Here is a 21,220-nt window from a genome sequence, read left to right as displayed (position 1 = left end):
GAACTTTTTGTTTGGGAATACATAGGAGAGATAGAGATGGCTAAGGCCAAATGGGCCAAGCCCACATGCCAAACAATGCTTCCATCTCAGAATCATGAGGTCCAAACCTCTAAACATGTCTCAAAGACAAGTATACTCCGAGCCTAGTCTTGAAAATGATTAGACGTCCCCTTAATACGTATGCTTTAATTAAACTATTATCTGGCCTAACAAAGTTACAAATGATTGGGATCATACACATGAACATATGCAAGATTGAATAGATATGAAGAAATATCAACACATAACTATACATAAATGACACAAAAAAGTGAACTGCAAACTGTTTTTTTTGGCTAATGTCATGCTTATTAGCTTAAGGTTGCTGAAGACCATCGACAGTCACTCACCAGAGCTGGAAAAGCACCAACGACTTGTATAACAGTACGCATAAACAGCAATGGGAGAGGAATTTGTTCAACCTGAAACCAAAGAATTCTCTATAAAAACCAATTGAAAAGACAAGCTAAGACAAACAAAAATTATATCAGTCAGTGTCAGAGACATACTAATTGGTTCAAAGCCTTCGCAAAAACCTGCTGCGTGAACACCTGTCTGAGTTCAAAGCAGGCAGAGCACGCGTCCATAACCTATGAACAAAATTTATCTTCAAATTCGTTTGTCCTTTTCTTAAAGAACAGTCTAACTGAAGAACAATGATAAATTTTCATACCTTTTTAAGTTGAATCCCGTCTTTTTCCGGGTCAATTTCATGGATGGCAATTAAAATCTCCGGCGGTGCAAGAATTGGACCATTTAGAGGTGATCCCTGCAATAATTAACCTAAATTATAACAAAAATAATAGACAATATGCCTAGAAAAAAGGTTTATTTTGATTCAGCAAAATTTTGGCTCTTACAGCACGTATAGGAATGCACAGATAGATTAATGTAATTCAGATGTATCACAAGTAACTAAAACTTCCTTAGGATGAATATTGGACGCTAAGTTCAGTCACCTGAAGAAATAATATGACAATGCGGGCATTGATTTCTTCCATAATAAGGAAGGCCCTGCGCACTATTATACGATGTCTTTGAGAACCTTGATAACATACTTTGCTTTATTCCATAATATAAATCATTTTGACCCCAAAAAAGAATGGACGGCAACCCTTTTACCATATTCACAAGTCTTGTGACTTTATTACTATGACAAAACTCAGTTAACAGAAATGTTGACAGTGCACAAAGTACCTGTAACAAACGGGCAACTGCGAGTTGGAACTTAACAGGAGGAAGATTGACAAGCCTCGGAAAAAGGCGAAAGACCTATAATCATAAGAATAAACATTCAAATGCTGATTAGAAAATAGAAGCCTGTAATAAACTATTAACGCAGTCCGGAAAAATATTTTACCCCATATTTTCAGTCCTCAAATGATAAACAGTGTCAGAGTTAAACAAAAGCAACATGATAATAGTTTATTAGCATTGTATTCTATGTCAAGGAACAAGTCCAGTAAGTATACATGATGCATTCCTATCCCCAAACGGTATCTTCTGCATTTTAGCGCTGTGATCCCCTGCCCCTACGATTACCTCTCTGGATCTTTTCAGCCGGCTCCCCTCCAATCCGGTCCCAACCCCCAACCCCTTTTCCCCCATCTGTTCTTGTCAAGAGAGGAAGGAAGAAGATAATGACATAACTCAATAGAGTACATGGCTGGGTATACATATACCCTAGGAGGGAGAGAATGATAAGAGGGCTAATGGGCTTATAGAATAGGACCCATTAGCCCATAAGGCTGACTATCTCACTAACACCCCCCCGCAAGCAAAGTATGGATGTCATCCATGCCGAGCTTGGACACTGCACGTTGCAGGAGAGGTCGAGATAGTCCTTTGGTAAGGACATCAGCAGCTTGATCAGCGGATGGAACAAATTCCAAGTCAAAGATGCCCTCGTCCACACGCTCCTTGAAGAAGTAGCGGTGGAGTTCCATATGCTTGATCCGTCCCTGTTGGCCAGGGTTCTTTGCCAAGGCGATGGCCGACTTGTTGTCGCAGTAGAAGTGGATCGGGCCGGAATACTCCACACGAAGGTCATGGAGAATTCCATATATCCACTGGCCTTCAGAGGCCCCATCGGCAAGTGCCCGGTATTCGGCTTCAGCACTGGAGCGGGACACTTCGTCCTGCTTGCTGCTCTTCCAACTGACAAGACTGCCGAAGACAAAAGTGCAGTACCCCGTGGTGGAACGACAGTCCACAACTGAGCCGGCAAAGTCCGCATCAGTGTACACCTTCACGGTCCGCTCCATACTCCGAGGAAAGAACAAGCCCTTCCCGGGGCAGCCCTTTAGGTACGCAAGTACCTGGTTGGCCGCCTGACGATGGATCTCCCGCGGAGAGTGCATGAACTGACTGAGGAGGTTGACGGCGAAACTGATGTCAGGGCGGGTGTGGGTCAAGTACAGGAGTTTCCCCACCACCTGCTGGTACTGATATGCGTTCACCGGTGCTGAGTCCTCCCCCTAACCCAACTTGACGTTAGGGTCGATGGGAGTAGTAACTGGTGCACACTCAGTCATTCCGGTCAAGGCCAGTAGGTCAACGGCATACTTCTGCTGTGACACAAAGATCCCCTGGGGGGAGTAGGCCACCTCAAGGCCGAGGAAGTAGCGAAGAAGCCCGAGGGCCTTGATTTCGAACTCCTTGGCCAATGCAGAGCTGAGGCGGCCGGTCTCTGCAGAATCGGACCCCGTGATGAGGATGTCGTCGACGTACACGGCCAAGATGGAGACACCCGCGGAACTGTGACGGAAGAATAGGGAGGCATCCCCATTGCTCTGAGTGTAGCCCTCGGTCTTCATGACCGAAGAGAACCGACCGAACCACATCCGCGGTGACTGTTTCAGTCCATAGAGAGACTTCCGCAGCCGGCAAACGGTGCCCGGGGGGCCAAGGGTATACCTGGGAGGTGGCTGCATGTACACCTCCTCCGTCAAGTCACCGTGGAGAAAAGCATTCTTCACATCGAACTGTCGTATCGGCCAGTCAGAATGAGCCGCAAGCGCCAAGAGGAGACGGACTGTTTCCATCTTCGCCACAAGAGAGAAGGTCTCGAAGTAGTCCACGCCATACGACTGAGTAAACCCCCGAGCCACAAGTCGAGACTTGAGGCGCTCGAGAGTACCATCAACATGATGCTTCTTGGCATGAATCCACTTGCAGTCCACCCCCCTCTTGCCAGGAGGAAGTGGGACGACTTCCCAAGTATGGTTCTTGAGCAAGGACTGCATCTCCTCATCCATCGCCGCTTTCCAATGAGGAGAAGCAAGAGCATCGGATAGGCGACGAGGGAGGGGATGCGACTCGATGTGAGAAAGAAAGGACCGGTAGGAAGGGCTTAGCCGATCAAAAGAGAGATAGTGAGATAATGGGTAGAGAGGTGTGCGAGCGCACTGACGAACCCCTTTCCGAAGGGCGATAGGCCATCCCAACTGAGCATCATCATCAGTAGACGAGGGTGACGCATCGTCCGACGGAGGAGCGGAAGCAAAGGAGGGAGAAGAAGATAGCTCCCCGGGGATGGGGGGAGGCTCCCCGGGGGAAGGTGGTGCACTAGGAGAAGGATACGGTGCACCAAGAGTAGGAGGTAGCTCCCCGGGGTGAGAGATGGACTTCCCGGGGTTAGGAGGTGTACTAGGGGGACGATACGGTGCACCGGGAGGGGAGACGGTAGGAGGCAAGGGAGAGAAGGTGGCTGGGGACTGCGACGGTGGAGGAATGGGTCCCACAAATGGAAAGGGTTCCAAGGAAGGAGTCGAAGACGCCTCAACCAGCGGAAGGCGTGGCGAGGTAGAATCACCGAAGTAAGACTCATGCTCAGCAAAGGTGACGTTTGCCGAGATGAAAAATCTCCGAGACGGAGGGTGGTAGCAACGGAAACCTTTCTGGGGAGAAGCGTACCCGACGAAGACGCACCGGAGAGCTCGAGCATCGAGCTTCGTGCGAGTGGGAGCCGTATCATGGACGTACGCCGTGCACCCGAAGATGCGAGGGAGGAGTCCAGTCCGCAGTGCGAGCTGGGGAACGCCGTGGAGACGATCCAGTGGGCTGACAAACCCGAGGGCTGGGAGGAGACGGTTTCGAGATGGGTACTCGTTAAGACCGCCTGCAATACGCCCACGGAACAGAATAGTTCAGTAGAAGGGTACGGGCGGTCGACGTGACATACCCGATCTGACGTTCTGCCATACCGTTCTGTTCCGGGGTGGCCACACAAGAGGACTCGTGGAGAATCCCATGGTCAGCAAAGTACGTGGCCAGCTCGGTGTTGACGAAGTCCCGGGCGTTATCGGAGCGGAAGCGCTGAATACCTCGGCCAAACTGAGTACGAACCATGGTGCAGAAGTGACGGACCGTCGGAGCAACCTCAGATTTGGCGGTCAACAAGTAGACCCATGTGTAGCGGGTGGCCTTGTCAACAAAGATCTGAAAGTATCGGTGGCCCTTTAGGCTAGCCTGCGGGGCGGGTCCCCAAACATCACTATGGATGCGAAATAATGGAGTGGAGGAGTGCGAGGTGGACGGAGAGAAAGATGAACGACGATGCTTCGCCAGTTGACAGGCATCACACACGATAGTCTGAAGGTCCAATCCAGTACACATCGAAGGAAAGAGACGCTGTAAAACTGAAAATGGCGGGTGACCCAGCCGTTGGTGAGCCAACTGGAGACGTCCCATACGCTGCACATCTGCCGGTCGGAGTTGGCGGTTAAGCAGGAAGCACCGAGAGCGCCCCCCATCGTCCAACAACAGCAACCCGTTCTCCCGCCTAATCGGTGTAGTCCGACCCACCTTGTCAGATAGAAACATCCCGTCAGGCTGGAGGTGAAAAGAACAGGACAAACTGTCAACCAAACGCTGAGGAGACATAAGTATAGCTCGCAGGGCGGGGACATGAAGAACATTGCTGACCACTCCGAGGCCGTCTACAAACACTGCCCCAATTCCAGCAACACGCAACCGTCCACCACCGGCTGTAAGAACTGTACGGTCCCCACTATACCTTTCGTAGGATACAAACCGGTCATTGAACGGGGTCATGTATTCGGTTGCCCCCGAATCAAGAACCCAGCTCATATCCGATACGAGAGGCGAGTAAGAAGCCGTACCACAATACCACTGTTCAGACTGAGGGAGAGAGAACGCACCAAATCCACCAAAATGTGCCGTCGACTGAGTCTGAGTCTGCATAGTAGCCACTTGGTCACGGAGACGGGCCAAGTCGGCTTGGAGCTGCTCAATAGTCGCCGGGCTGGTAGAAGAGGTAGAGGAGGAGGCAACCATAGCTTTCCCTTCGGTAGCCTCCTTCTTTTTCCGGTTGTCGTACTGACGCTTCTTGCACCACTTGCGGATGTCCAGGCTTGTTGCAGTAGGAGCAAATCAGCCCGGAGGGGGCCGCCTCCGCGGGGGAGCAGGAGCGGGCGAGGGAGGCTGGGCGAGGAGGGCAGTCGAGTCACGAGCTGCCTCCGAGGAGAGAGTGCCAATGACATGAAAATGACTCTCCTCTTCCTGGAATTCCTTCACCAAGTCATCAATGGAAGGAAGGCCTTCCTTGCGATGGAGGGCACGGCGCCGAGTGTCGTCATACTCCTTGTTTAGGCCATAAAGAAACCCCAAGAGGCGTAGGCGAAGAGTGTTCTGGAATGACTTGCACGTCGGATCATCCGTCGGCAAGTAGTAGTCCACCTCGTCCCACAGCTTCTTGTGTTCCAGCGCATAGTCCGAGATGGACAGTGCGCCTTGGCGAAAGTTGCTGGCTTTAGCAAAGAGCATAAAGAGGCGCCAGTTGTCCCCTTCGCGGCCGCAAAATTTGTTGGCCTGGTCCCAAAACCCTTCACGATGGCGCAGCGAGGGAACCTTTCACGGAACGAGGGTGCCAGGGAGGTCGTGTAGAGCCATCCAAGGACGAAGTGTTCCTCGGCTTCCCATGCCGCATAGTGTGGATGTGTCGATGGAAGCGGGGCTTTTGTGCAATGCTTGAACAGTTGGCGAGCCTTGAGAGTAGTCTCGACAAAGTGACGCCACTGGAGACACGTCGTGTCGGGAACCGCCGGCAGAGAATGAGTAACCTTGTGTGACAAGGGTTCTCGTTGAAAGTCTGCATCGGTGAAGCCATCATCTGGGACGGCCAGTTGACGCGTCTGGCCCGTGGAGTAAAGTTCCTCCGACATCAGAGCCGTGGTATCTACGGAGACGGCTGTTGTGACTGAGGTTGCGGCCCGTGCTGCGGCTGCGGCGGCGGCGGCTGCTTCGGCAGCTGCTGCGGCTTCTGCTGCTGCTTCGGCGGCGGCTGAGGCAGCTGGCTGCGGCTGCGCGCGACTGCGGCTGCGGCTGTGCGCGGCTGTGGCTGGCGCGCGGCTGCGGCTGCGGCTGTGCGCGGTTGCGGCTGTGCGCGGCTGTGGCTGTGCGCGGCTGCGGCTGTGCGCGATTGCGGCTGCGGCTGTGCGCGGTTGCGGCTGCGGCTGTGCGCGGCTGTGGCTGGCGCGCGGTTGCGGCTGCGGCTGTGCGCGGCTGTGGCTAGCGCGCGGTTGCAGCTGCGGCTGTGCGCGGCTGTGGCTGCGGCTAGGGCTGCGGCTGCGGCTGGTTCTCCGAAAGCTCCACGGGCTGGCTACAGCTCGCGCTGTGGCTGATCCGTCGGTCACGCTCCGGGTTCGCTAGACAGCGAGAGGGTGATGTCAAACCCTAGATGGAAGAGCTCTGGAGCTCTGATACCATGTCAAGAGAGGAAGGAAGAAGATAATGACATAACTCAATAGAGTACATGGCTGGGTATACATATACCCTAGGAGGGAGAAAATGATAAGAGGGCTAATGTGCTTATAGAATAGGGCCCATTAGCCCATAAGGCTGACTATCTCTCTAACAGTTCTCATCTTTCACAAACCCCCTCCCCCCCGATCGTCAACCCTTCACAACATCTTCAGGCTACTCATCCCCAGTCAATCCCTCCTTTCATATTTATCTTCTCCTCAGATCATTCACATTTGACTTTCTAACTTGGGGAATACCTACTCTTCCCCTCTATCCCCCATCTTTGATAAGAACCCACATCAAGGCTGTCTGATTTGGAACACCTCAACCCCAGCTGTCCAATAGAATGAACAACAAACAGATTCTTTTCTTTGGTCAAAACAACACCCACGCACCCATATATATGGGATGCTAATATGGGCTGTACAATGGCGGGCCTATCATAATAGGCCATTGGTAACTTAAAGAAAAAACACAAATAAAGAAAGTAAAAAAAACACGAACAGGTAAATTCAAAGTATAGGAGTCTGTAGCTAACAAAGGTTGTAATCAGTATACAAAGGTTGTAATTCTAAGAAAAGCAATGTTTGTGAGGTAGAGAGAGCAAGCGAGAGAGAAAGGGAGGGCATACTTCATCTTTTGGTAGAAAGGATAGAATTGGGATTAGAATCTCGACATCCTGAAACACATAAATATCAAAATGAGAAACAGATGATTAGCTTATCCATTTTTTAACCACTCTAAACAGGACAAGTACCTTGAGTTTCAAGTCATACAACTTTCTTACTGAGAATAACAACTCTGGGGGAGGAATAGTTGCTTCTGTTAATGTATTTAAGATCTGCTCAGACAGGAGTACAGATATGAGTTAATTTCCTCTCCTACAAAAGAGAACATCTGAATGAAACATATGCGTGAATACCTGCGTAAGCAACCCCTCACAGCCATCAGGTAGTTCTGAAATAATTCGAAGAAGGTCAGGCGAACAACCTACAGTACGAACCAAAATCGGAATATGCCCATGAACAGCCTGCAGAAGCAACGACATGGAGAATAAGAAAATCAGAAGAAGCTTTAATCTTCCATAATGTCACTGAATAAGATCTTATAAGGAAACTAACAATGAGACCTGTTTTGAAGGCTTTGGCATGCGTTGATAAATAGCAAACAGCTGTCCAAGTAGAGAGTGTTTCTGCACATGCAAAGATTTCTCATAGGAAAATGATAAGAAGAGAATTATTTCTCCATCATGATTACGCATAAATACTAAAATTCTACAGTCAAATACCTTGGTACAAAGTGCAAAATATAGCGACATGCGCCTCTGAGCCTCAGAAACTGGAGATACTTGGTTTCCAGAGGGCTCTATCTTAGGAGATTTTTCATCTTTCATCACAGATACTGATGGCTGGGCCTCAGCCTGTTTTCCAGAATCAACATCCTGCACAAAACGTCACCATAATAAGATATATAAGATGGCAATTCATAGAAGACCATCCATTAAGAAATATTACACTTAACCATCTTTCCTAGATGATATAAAAAGTACTTTCCTTGATAGAACGCTAATTAGATCCTGTCTGGGATTCTATCCAAATGTACTTTGGACAGTTGTTAAATGGAAACTGAACCCTAATTGAGTGATAGAGAATGAAAACAGAGGGACAGATGGCAAGGAGGCCATTGCCATAAAGAGAGAGAGAGAGAGAGAGAGAGAGAGTCAGAATGGGTGTCACCAAAGGCATCGCGGCAGGATTGGCTTTGCCGAGAGGGAGGGATAGAGAACAAAAACTTCAATATTCTGATTCGCTGCCCTCCTAAGGGAAGGCTTTATCTATTGAGGAGAGAAATGGTATTTTGTCTTGTACTACATTAATGCCATTTCCCCCCAAAAGGTAGAAGCCAGTGATGATGTTATTCAACTACAACGTTTCTGGCCCTGAGTACCAAAAATTACTTAAGATAAACATTTCCGTACAGTTCAAAGCTTGTAACCCAAAGGATCAAAAGCAGTGCCTAGAGACACGAATCTAGAGGGAACAAAGGAATCAAATCAACCAGGAAAGCAAAAAGAAATGAGAAAATATCGTTATTTATACCTTTGAAATGGTCTGATGTTCAGGATCCTCTCTAGAAATAGGCTGATCCACCACCGAGAGAAGCATCTCACTAGCAAACTCTTCTATTTTTTGAGAAATGCAGGACATCGGAAATAATTTGTTCGCCACCTGCATTACAAAAAGCAGTTGAAGTAATACGACTATAATGACCAGATAATGTTCAAGCAAATGTCCGATTTCCTTACCAAACGAATTGCTTTCATTCGAACTTCTTCACTGTGATGTACTGTGCTCTATTCAAGATTCAAAGACAAAAAATGTGTTCACCACAAAAATAAAATAATCACTGAGAGGTATCCTGCAATTATCAATATAGATAAGTTTTTCAAGTTCATTAAATAAATATAAATATGTTCAAGGTCATTTGCCGAGGGTGCCAAGGAGCCGGGCACCGTCAGTTAACGTGCCCCACAGGGCAATTAGGAGACAAGATTCATTGAGTAGACCACATGGGAGGGCAATTTCGGGACACGGTCAAGGCTCGAAGGATTATCCAGCGGTGAGGAGGGGAGAAGAGCCAGACTCCACATAACTATGTGGTTGCCTGATAGGGCAAGTAGTCAAAGGATCCCCAAAACTAGCGGAGGTTAAACATGATCTATGGCAACGATTTCCCGCAAAGAAGAGTGTACAAATCTGGAATCTAGACTCCGGGTCATTCTTCATCAGGGGAGCATCCATGGCAACATATATTGCAGTATGTGGCTGGGTAAAACACCTCAATAGGGACACAACAGTACGGTGGCGTCGAGTATTTCCCGAGGATGGAGCTTGGGAGGGAGTTAATAGAACCCTCATAAGAGAGGCATGTGGAGTCCCGATGGGGTACCGAACATGGGAGATGATGGAATCCACTGTTCAGACAGTTGGTCGCCTACGATCTATCATCTCAACAGGATTAGGCTCAGGTGACCCCAACATGGTTTTAATGGAGGTGGAGACCACGTCATTAACTCAGATGTCAGGACACATATCGTTCAAAAGCCCATGGAACTTTATGGTCAGTTTGAGGGAGCGCCTCCCCCCAACAGCGCCAAGCGTCATGGGGAGATTGGGGGCTCAATACGGAGACCAAGGGAAGTCTGCAATCAGGGAGAAGCAAGTGGAGCAGGAGACACGATTTAGGTCACCGCCCTCGTCAAACAAAGACCCATATCTGCTGCACAGGAGAAGGTAACACAAGTACAGGTTTCAGGTGGCCAATCATCCACCACTAAACTAGACAAAGGCAAAGGACAGGCTGGAGCAAAGACAGGAAACCTACCAGAAAAAGTAAGTCCTGGCAGAGACAGAGTCCTGTGGTGGCGCCCACAAGAGTCCGAACACCCAGGAGATTAGCGAGCAGGCGTCACCAGCCGCATCCCCGCTAGTGGAAGAAAGACGCAGTCAACCAGGCCTGACAGGGCCGACAACATCCGGGAGCAGGTCACCAATAAGGGCAGTTGTTAGAGTCCTGATGAGATAACCGATTCTTGAAATTGTAGGGTTATAAATACCCCCTTATAAGGTCATTAGAGGGACTTTTGATGAATAATTACCTGCGGTTTCTTGGCACGAGTAGCTGTATCCGGCTCTCATAAGTGCAAGAACTCCCGATCTGAAAGTTCTTGTGGTGGCGACGACGTCAACATACCATCTTCAGATGCGCCGCCACCGTCATCCGAGACGCATCGCATCCTAACTCGTCATCAACATCAACTGAAGAACCGCCATGATGACGACCACATCGACGCACCGACAACGGACACGCCTCCACTTACGCAGGACATATCCCGCGTCATGACACGTCGCAACGACAACTGCAGAACCATTCGTGACGTAACGAGTCGACATGTCGCCTCGTCATTGACGGTTATTTTATTTCTTATTTTCTCTTTCCTCCAAGGCCTATATGTAGGCCAATGTTGCAAAAGAACACTTATCGAGTTTATTTCAAGAGTTGAGTTTTTCTCTCCTTGGAAGGCTTGCCCTATCTTCCCCAGCCCATTCCGGTCACAGCCACCGCCGATAACCACTGCCGCGCGCTGCGCCATTGGCCACCACCCTGCACCCCGGCCGCCCGCACCCAGCGGCCCGGCTGCCCACTCCCTGTTCCTTGGCCGCTGCCTTGCGTCCTGGCCGCCCTGTGCCTTAGACGCCAGCCTGCACAGGCGCTCGTCCCACGCAGGCGCTCATCTGCACAGGCGCCCACCCTGCGCAGGCCACCCGCGCCCGCCGCGCGTCGGGCAGCCTGCTCCGACCGCACCTCCAGCCACCTGCACCCGCCACGCACCCGGCCACCCGCGCGCCCGCGCGCCGGCCGGCCACACCCGCCGCGCGCCTGGTCGCCCATGCCAGCCGCGCCCGTCCGCCTGTGCCCGCAGAGTCCCCGGCCGCCAGCGCGCGCCTGCTGTGCCCCCAGACGCCCTCGCGGCCACTGGTCGCCGTGCATACTGTTTAGGTGTCAGGGCGCTACCCCGCACCCTGCAATGGGGTAACTCCCCCCTTGACCCCCCGCCAACTGATCGCGCAATTGGATCCACGACACCCTGTCGAAGCGCACGTCAATCGTCCCGCCAACGACGCGTCAAGAATTCCTCGCAACCTCTTCGTGCACTATTAAGTGCCGAAGTACTCCTACACTCTTTGGTGCCGTGTTCTTCGTCCAGTATTCTTCGAGTGTTCTTGTTGAACTCCATGCTAGGGCTTGGAGGAAGGAGAGGAAATGAATTCCTTAACTAGAATGTACATGAGGAGGGGTATATATACCCTAGGAGAGAGAGAGGAGAGAATATAAGTTAGTGATAAGTGAGGGAGCCTAGTGGGTTTATAGAACATGACCCACTAGGAGAGGCCTCTCACTAACAGCCCCATAGCGAGGTATGGATGTCATCCATGCCAAGCTTGGAGGTAGCACGAACAAGGAGAGGATTTGATAATCCCTTCGTGAGAACATCGGCCGCCTGGTCGGATGACGGCACGAAAGACAAGTCGAACAAGCCCTCGTCCATCCGCTCCTTGAAGAAGTAGCGGTTGATCTCCATGTGCTTGATGCGACCCGTCTGGCCCGGATTTTGAGCCAAGGCAATAGCCGATTTGTTGTCACAATAAAAGTGGATCGGACGGGTGTACTCGACGCGAAGTTCGCGGAGCACCCCGTGAATCCACTAAGCCTCAGAGGCCCCATCCACAAGTGCCCGGTATTCCGCCTCTGCACTCGAACGGGAGACACGATCCTGCTTGCTGCTTTTCCAGCTCACAAGGCCCCCGAAGACAAAGATGCAAAGACCGGTGGTAGACCGGTAGTCCACAGTCGAGCCTGCATAGTCAGCGTCTGTATATACCTTTACAGTCGGCTCTGAGCTCCGGGGGAAGAGTAAACCCTTCCCGGGACAGCCCTTCAGGTACGCGAGCACCCGGTGAGCTGCCTGACGATGAATCTCATGCGGAGCATGCATGAACTGACTAAGAAGGCTAACTGCATAGCTGATGTCGGGACGCGTGTGGGTCAGATAGAGAAGTTTCCCCACCAACTGCTGATATTGATGGGTGCTGACCGGCGGAGAGTCACCCCCGGCGCCCAACTTGACGTTGGGGTCGATGGGGGTCTTCACAGGAGCACAGTCGGTCATACCCGTCAAAGTCAGCAGGTCCACCGTATATTTCTGCTGGCTGATGAAGATACCACGAGCCGAGTAGGCCACCTCGAGCCCCAAGAAGTACCGGAGCTGACCAAGGGCCTTGATCTCGAACTCGCGGGCAAGGGAGCGGCTGAGGCGTGAAGCTTCGGCAGTGTCCGACCCGGTGATCAGGATGTCGTCCACATAAACGACCAGGATAGCGACCCCGGCCGGGCCGTGACGGAAGAAGAGAGTGGCTTCCCCATTGCTCTGGTGTACCTTCGCGCGCATGACGGAGCTGAAGCGCGGCCGAACCACATCCGCGGTGACTGCTTCAGTCCATACAAGGACTTCCGCAGTCGGCAGACGGTCCCCGGAGGCCCGAGAGGGTAGCCCGGAGGATGATGCATGTAGACCTCCTCGGTAAGATCGCCATGAAGGAAGGCGTTCTTAACGTCGAACTGGCGAATCAACCACCCATGATGAGCGCCAGCGCCAGGAGGAGGCGGACGGTGTCCATCTTCGCGACCGAGAAAACGCCTCAAGTAGTCGACGCCGTAAGACTGAGTGAAGCCACGAGCCCCGAGCCGCGATTTGCGGCGTTCCAAGGAGCCATCGGCGTTGTGCTTGGGGGTGTGAACCCACTTGCAAGAGACGGCCGTCTTCACGGGTGGGAGAGGAACCACATCCCACGTGTGGTTTTTGAGCAAGCGCGCATCTCCTCATCCATCGCCGCTTTCCAATGAGGACAAGCGATAGCATCGGTTAGCGGCGTGGAACGAAGACAGAGTCGATGCGGGTCAAAAACAGGCGGTAGGGAGTACTCAACCTGGCGAAGGAGCGATAGTGAGAGAGGGGGTAAAGGGAGTGCGGGTGCACTGGCGGACCCCTTTACGCAGCGATAGGCAAGTCAGGGAGTCATCGTCAGCAGGAGAAGAAGACGACTCGGAAATGGCTGGCGGAAGAGAGGAAGGCGAGGACTCAGCAGACGGGAGGAGCGGAAGCAGGAGGCGAGGATTCGGGAGGAAGATAATGGAGTAGGCGCAATGGGTGAGGAAGGAAGGCCGACCGGTGGAGGAGAAGAAGAGGAGGGTGGAACGACTGTGGGAGGAGAGACGACGGTGGGAGGAAAGGAGCAGCGGGCTCCAGAACCAGATCCGGCTCAAGGGGGCCGGAGGAGATGTGGGAGAGAAGAAGGGTTGAAATTCAGAGAAGGTGACATTGGCGGAGACGAAAAACCGACGAGAAGAGGGATGAAAGCATTTATACCCTTTCTGAAGCGAATAGTAGCCAACAAAGACGCATTTGAGCGCCCGGGCATCCAGCTTCGACAGGGAGGGCGTCGTGTCATGAACATATGCCGTGCAGCCAAAGACGCGGGGAAGAAGGTGAGTGCGGAGCTGCGCGGCAGGAAAGGCAGCCGACAACCGGTCAAGCGGAGGGCTGAACTGGAGGGTCGGGGTGGGCAGCCGATTGATGAGATGAGTACTCGTCAGAACGGCTTCCCCCCAATAAGTCCACGGGACGTGGTAGTCCAGCAGGAGAGTGCGAGCAGTCGACGTGACATACCCAATACGCCGCCGCAAGGCCATTCTGCTCGGGCGCCGCCACGCAAGACGCCTCGTGGAGAATCCCATGGGCGGTGAAATACGAGGTCAACTCCTGGTTGGCGTAGTCCCGCGCATTGTCGGACCGAACCGCTGAATAGTCCGCCAAACTGAGTCTGAAGCATGGTGCAGAAGGCTTGAACAGTCGAGGAGACGGCGCTCTTGGACGGCAACAAGTAGGTCCACGTGTAACGGGTGGCCTCATCAACAAAGATCAAGAACCACCGGTGTCCCTTCAGGCTGGCCTGTCGCGACGGACCCCATACATCGCTATGAATGCGATATAAGGGAACATCACTGTGAGAAGTCGACGGAGGGAAGGAGGCCCGGCGATGCTTCGCCAGTTTGCATGCATCACAAACAACAGAAGAGAGGTCCAAGCCAGTACACAATGTCGGAAAAAGTCTTTTCAAAACATGGAAAGACGGATGCTCCGTGCGGGCGCTGCTCGCGGGCGGCTGCGCTGCTCGCGCGCTGCTCGCGGGCGGCTGCTTGCGGCGGCTTGCGGCGCGCGCTCGTGGCGGCGCTGCTCGCGGCGCTGCTCGCGGCGGCTGCTTGCGGGCGGCTGCGCTGCTCGTGCGCTGCTCGCGGGCGGCTGCTTGCGGGCGGCGCGGCGGCGGCGCTCCGTCTGGCGCTGCTCGCGGGCGGCTGCTTGCGGGCGGCGGCGCTGCTCGCGGGCGGCTGCTTGCGGGCGGCGGCGCTGCTCGCGGGCGGCTGCTTGCGTGCGGGCAAGGAGAAGATTGAGAGGGTGATGGTGAAGAAGAAGAAGAAGAAGAAGAAGAAGAAGAAGAAGAAGAAGAAGAAGCCCGCACACAGGCTTAGGGCTAGAGATGGGGATCAAGAGCTTGGCTCTGATACCATGTTGAACTCCATGCTAGGGCTTGGAGGAAGGAGAGGAAATGAATTCCTTAACTAGAATGTACATGAGGAGGGGTATATATACCCTAGGAGAGAGAGAGGAGAGAATATAAGTTAGTGATAAGTGAGGGAGCCTAGTGGGTTTATAGAACATCCCACTAGGAGAGGCCTCTCACTAACAGTTCTTCCGCCGTCGTCGGATTAGATTTGGATTTTGAGTCTTCTAAGAGAATCGCCCGTTCGAAGTTATTGATTTTGGTGCTTTGCATCACCACAGTGGTTGTAAGACAGTACTCCCGCCCTCAACAAGGAAAGGGACTGCATCATTAGTATTTTCACCGGACTTAATTTTCAAACTCGACCGTGTGATTTGTGGTCTGTTTTATCCCATCACCCCTAGTCGTCCTAGGATCCAGTCCCGTCATCCCCTAGTCATCCTGCATCATCTTGAGAGTTTGTTCTCCTATCGTTCTCTCTTCTTCTCTCTTACCTCTTCCATCTCTCCTATTCTCCTCTCTATCCCTCGTCCCGTTTCTTGATTTTGTTAGATCTCCATGGCAATCGTAACATTGGTATCAGAGCCGAAGTTCTTGCGACCTGTGGCAACAGAGTTGGATTCATATGCCAGCATCCAGAGAAGTCTGCAAAATGTAGAGCAGTTGTTGGAATTGATGCAAATCTACAATCAACCTCAACCAATCAAGAAGGAAAAGAAGATTGCAGTAATCGCTGCCGTTTCTGTCATATCGACAGTTCCATCCACTGCTGATCCAAGATTTGCCTGTCAACACGTCATCTGCAGAAGCTGCATCAAGCGACGCTCCAAGATTTGCCGCCGCCAACTCGTCATCTGCAAAAGCCACATCATGCGAAGCTCCAACAGCCGCTCCAAGATCTCGTGTCGCAGACACATCCTTTGCAGAAGCTGCATTAGGCGGCATTCCAACAGCCGCTCCAACATTCGCCGCCGTCAATGCGTCATCTGCAGGAGTTGCATCATGCAACGCCAATACTGACTGTCACCACTCCGAGAACTGGTGTCACCGACGTTTACTTTGCCGCTGCCACAACTTCCATAGGCGCTGGTGTTACTGATGTTTTATCTGCCACTGTTGCATCCTCTATAGACGCTGCATCAGGCGTCGCTCCCAAATCTGTCACTACAGAAGCTACATCCATCAACGCTTCAACCACCGTAGCAGTGGTATCCGCAAATGTTTCCCTTGCCTGCTACAAAGGCAATTGTAAATGCAATCGCAAAAGCTCCAGCAACTAAGCAAAATGCAATGGCAAGACCTGCAACCCTAGTCGCGGAGTCCATCGTGGCCGTCATATCTAACACCTCCAAAAATGCCACTGGAGACTTCTCCTTCTCTGCTTTCAATGAGATGCAACCAAGGCTACTACCGCTGCTCAGCCTTCTACTGCAGAGGCCAAGGCCCTGCCCATTGCTCCATCTACTCTCATGGATTCAATCACAGTGCCACCGACACATTTGTAACAATGACTGTCCGTTGCAAACTAGGGTTCACGAAACCCATCTGCCGGAATGGGCTGCACGATTGACCCATGCGCTAAACTTTGGGCCAGAGCAAAGAAAGACCCGCACTTGGTGCTCAAAGTTGGGCCCACCTCTTGTGGCCCAACAGGGGAATACCATCCACGACCCAAGGCCACAACTGACCCAACATTTTTCTGTCATGATCCAGTTGAGATGCTCCTGCGGTCAGCTGCTTCTGCGCTGCACTTCACTCCCATCTACTGCCGAATATACCATCGCACAGAGCTCTTCTTCCAGCGTTGCCACCACTGCACTACCTGATGTCATCGACATCCGCTGATGTCATATCCTTATCCTACTTTGTCCCCCAAGTCTTTCATCTTTGTTGTGGCCGCCACCATGATACACGATGGTACTGCTACTGCACTACAAGGTGGCACTGTCCCTGTGGGAGTCATCACTGCCTACTGCCAGTGGCCACCCAGTTGCAATGGATCGCCATCTTCATGCCGCCAGTCAAAGCCAGCAATGTTTTCTACATCAATACCATGGCTGTAGCTGCCACCATTGGATGCACCTCCACCGAAAACAATGTCATCATCACCTCTGCTTTCAAGGCATCATTCAACCCAATCTAGGATCTTACTTGACCCATTCCTAAGTCAACTAGCAGTCCAATAATGGATCCAGGGGATCCTCTTGAACAGCTTGAGGACAAGCTGTCGCTGATGGGGGAAGTATTGTTAGAGTCCTGATGAGATAACCGATTCTTGAAATTGTAAGGTTATAAATACCCCATTGTAAGGTCATTTGAGAGACTTTTGATGAATGATTACCCTGTGGTTTCTTGGCACGAGTAGCTGTATACGGCTTTCGTGAGGGCAAGAACTCCCGATTCGGAGGTTCTTGAGAGTTTGTTCACCGATCGCTCTCTCTTCTTCTCTCTTACCCCTTCCATCTCTCCTATTCTCCTCTCTATCCCTCGTCCCATTTCTTGATTTTGTTAGATCTCCATGGGGATCGTAACAGCAGGCGTGGAGAGGACTTTGCATCAGATGAGTAGTGAAATGCATGAGGAGGTCGTGGAGAATAACACGTCTCGTGCAGATCACAGGGCTGACAACACCCAAACTAGAAGGCACCTAGAGGCACCACAGAGGTTGCGTAGACTCATGCCAGGGGATATAAGACGATACAAAGGTGTGATCCACAAAAGGGGAAAGCTACTCCTACGGGACGATGCAGGGAGACGGGCTTGGATTAAGGTGGGGAAGAGCGGCAAACTCTCGCTCATGGAAACAGAAATGAAGAGGGTAGACACTACCGCCACAGGAGTAACGGATGGGGAGGTGGGAACGAAGATCGCACACCATCACATGACTGGAGAGCTGGGCATGGAAGACAAAGCAAAGGGTAAAGACACGGTACAGGAATTGATTCACACTGAGAGGAATGAGAGTGACCGGTAATGATCCAGAGGGCATGCAGGTTGGCCACAGATGCAGAGTTGTGGAAACGGTTGGCACAGTGGGGGATCACGGCGACCAAGAATGAATTGCATTTCATGGAATGCACGTGGGCTCCGAGATGCCTGAAGCCGTAGCATAGTAGGGCGATACCTTCGGGAATGGGGTGCTACAGTGGTATGCCTACAAAAAACCATGAAGGAGACGTGGGAGACACAGGAATGGCATACAGTGGGGGCAGATACCTTGATGAGTTCATAGCAGTGAATGCAGTGGGACGATCTGGGGGCCAGGTTATTGAATGGAACGAGACAGTTCTATCGAAAGAAGCTGAATGGTTGGGTCAATCTGTGGCAGGAGTGAAGCTACGACAACGCAGCGATGGCAGCGATGGCTATGAATGGGTAGTCATTTCGGTCTATACCCCTGAATCCAACGCACAAAGAGCTTCTCTATGGAGGGAACTATAGGAGGTGGTAGCCACATTTTCAGGACTTCCATTATTGGTCAGAGGAGATTTCTACGTGATGCTGTGGACAGGGGACCATCCTTACGGTCGTGGTGGTCTAGACCAGGGCTCAGAGGAGTTCCGGACGTTCATCTCAGATGCGGGTCTTCAGGAAATGGGGCCTCAAATTTGTGTCTACACGTGGCGCAGCACGAAATCTCCTAATGTGCGCTCGCGGTTAGATAGATTCCTCTGTTCCGTGGAACTGTTGGAACGATTTCCCATGGCAGATGTTTGCGCACTTCCACGTCCTCTGTCCGATTACACACCAATTAGGTGGCAAAGCCAAGAAGGCCGCGTCCGATCTACATACTTCAAAATGGATCGCTCATGGCTGCAGGAGGGATTTAAAAACGAAGTGAAAGAATGGTGGATATCTCAGATCATACAGGGGTCGGCCACAATTAGATTGCCATCAAAATTCAAGGGACTCCCGTGCACATTTGCAAGTGACGTGGAAGAGGATTTGGATGGAGAGAAACAAATGTCGCTTGGCAGTGTTAGAGGGGATAAAAAAAATTAGATAGCCAGGAGGACACAAGACCCTTATTCGGAGTTGAGGCACAACAAAGATCGTACTACAGAGAAACTATCGCAGCAGAGGATCTTAAAGTAGAGATGGACTGGAGACAATGATCAGGACAACTGTGGTTGAAGGAGGGGATGCAAATACCTGATTCTTCCATCTCACAGCAAATGGAAGGAGGCGTTCCAACCAAATACCGAAATTACAAGTGGAACCCCAAGAAATTGTAGGTTCAAGGGCAGTAGAGACCGCACTAGCAGAATATTTTCGAGTCTTTTCCCAATGGGGGCCTCTAAGCAAATGGAAATGGGGTGGCAGTGGAGCCACCAAAGTGACGGGGAGCCAGCAGGCTGAATTGACGAGACCTTTCACTGTGGAGGAAGTGAAAGCTGCCATCAAGGGGCTTAATGGAGAAGGCGCACCAGGTCCGGACGGATCCTTGATCTTTTTTACCGAGTTTTGGGAAATGCTCGAAGCAGACATTATGGGGACGTCGACGGAATATGGCACGGAGCGATTAAACCGATCAGATCTTTTCCGATTAGCCAAATGCCAAGGGGCTTCTCGAAAAGGCGACATTCATCCTATAGCACTCTCAAACTCCATATACCTCATATTGGCAAAGGTATTGGTATCGACTTTGGCAAGTGATCAGTGATTTGGTCAGACCTTTTCAATCCACATCCGTCCCGGGGAGACAGTTGATTGACAACGCGGAAGTTTCAGGGAAAATCATAGCAGCTTGGCAGAGAGAGGGCAGGAATGGCTTTATGTGGAAAGTTGATTTTGCTAAGGCATACGATACACTTGATTGGGAACTTGTATGGGCTTTGATGAGGAAGAGGAACTTCCCCAGGGAATAGATACAATGGGTGAGAAGATGTGTGACGTCAAATTCTTTCTCGATCCTCGTGAATGGTAAACCAGAGAGAGGTTGGATACAACCTCAAAGAGGAGTTAGACAGGCTGCCCACTGTCCCCGTTTTTATTTGCCCTGCAGTGGATGCGCTGGCCATCTGTACAGTAAAGATATGTGCACATGGCAAGCTGAAGGGCTTCCAATCTGTTAGCTTCCCAACGGGTATATCGATATTATTGTATGCAGATGAGATCTGTCAATCTGTCAATGCTATTAGACCTCTTCGCGGATTTCTCAGGCCTACAGTTCAACCGTTCCAAATCTGCTTTTGTTGGATTTGGCCTTACACTGGAGGAGGATGTCCAATGCTCAGAAGCTCAGGGGACTCCCATTGGGACACTTCCAATGCATTATCTGGGTTTACCCTTGAAGAGGGGATGGCTAACAGTCACGGATTGGACCTCGGTGGTCGAGAAGGTGGAGATGCGACTCAAGGGATGGCAGAGCCTGGTGTTATCACGAGCGCGGCGTTTGATATTGATGAGATCGGTACTTTCGGCAATACCAATATTTAATCTCTTAGGCTTCAAGTTGCCTAAGGGGATCCGACGTTAATTGGAAGCTCTGATGAGACAACTCTTCTGGAATGGGCCTGGATCGACAATTGGCCACGTATCAGAAAGAGTATCATGGGAGGTGGTGTGCCGACCAGTTAAATATGGCGGCCTGGGACTACCACATCTGCAATCCATGAATATGGCACTGCTAACTAAATGGGTGGCCAAGATTATGGGACTGGAGGACATGGTCACGAAAGTATTAAGAGATATGTACGACACACGGTTGAATAGGGAGCAGTGATCGATCCCAATCAGAGGGGCTTCCAGCTTTTGGCAGGGCTTGGTCCAAATTTTCCAGCGAAGCCAAGGGTTCTTTGTACCCAAATTAGGGGATGGAGCGTGTTAGGAACCCTAACCAATGCAACAATCACAGAATATATTCCACTTGAGAATTTCATGACTGAAATCAGTGATACGATAGTAACCGCGAATTCAACAGGAATACTCGCAGTATGCGAAATTATAGCAAGAACGGTCATAGAAAATTCAGTTCGAGAGAGAGATACAAGGTCAAGAATAGAGATTGAGGATATTATCTCGGAGTGATAGATTCGAGATCGACAAACTTGGACGGCCGGATCAGCGGTCCTGGCGCGGGAGAATCTCCTGAAGCGACCGTGAGTTTCCTTAGAATGATCGATGCCCTTTTCTTGCCAGCCTCTTCTCTATTTATAACTCTTTCCCGCCATCCGGAGACCTGCCTTTATTCAAATTCTTGCACGTGCAGCTTACTCTACACGTGTAAGGCTGTT

The 21,220-nt window shown here is 51.2% G+C and overlaps 1 protein-coding gene across 3 annotated transcripts in view; it reads right to left on the bottom strand.

Annotated features, from left to right (window-relative positions):
* Positions 1-21,220, bottom strand: part of ESP4 (HEAT repeat-containing protein) — a 66,863-nt gene that overhangs the window by 6,966 nt on the left and 38,677 nt on the right. For all 3 annotated transcript variants that reach the window (XM_078589193.1, XM_078589191.1, XM_078589192.1), the window contains 11 exons: positions 9,110-9,157; positions 8,904-9,032; positions 8,093-8,245; positions 7,934-7,996; positions 7,727-7,834; positions 7,562-7,645; positions 7,436-7,483; positions 1,237-1,311; positions 713-808; positions 549-629; positions 390-461 (listed from right to left, as the gene is read on the bottom strand). In XM_078589193.1, the coding sequence (XP_078445319.1) occupies positions 390-461; positions 549-629; positions 713-808; positions 1,237-1,311; positions 7,436-7,483; positions 7,562-7,645; positions 7,727-7,834; positions 7,934-7,996; positions 8,093-8,245; positions 8,904-9,032; positions 9,110-9,157 (957 nt within the window). The remainder of the gene's footprint in view (positions 1-389; positions 462-548; positions 630-712; positions 809-1,236; positions 1,312-7,435; positions 7,484-7,561; positions 7,646-7,726; positions 7,835-7,933; positions 7,997-8,092; positions 8,246-8,903; positions 9,033-9,109; positions 9,158-21,220) is intronic.

The sequence above is a fragment of the Wolffia australiana genome, chromosome 17 (genome assembly GCF_029677425.1).
Source record: "Wolffia australiana isolate 7733 chromosome 17, ASM2967742v1".
NCBI lineage: Eukaryota > Viridiplantae > Streptophyta > Magnoliopsida > Alismatales > Araceae > Wolffia > Wolffia australiana.
The sequence above is the reverse complement of the archived record's forward strand: the minus strand, read 5'-3'. Positions and strand labels throughout refer to the sequence as shown.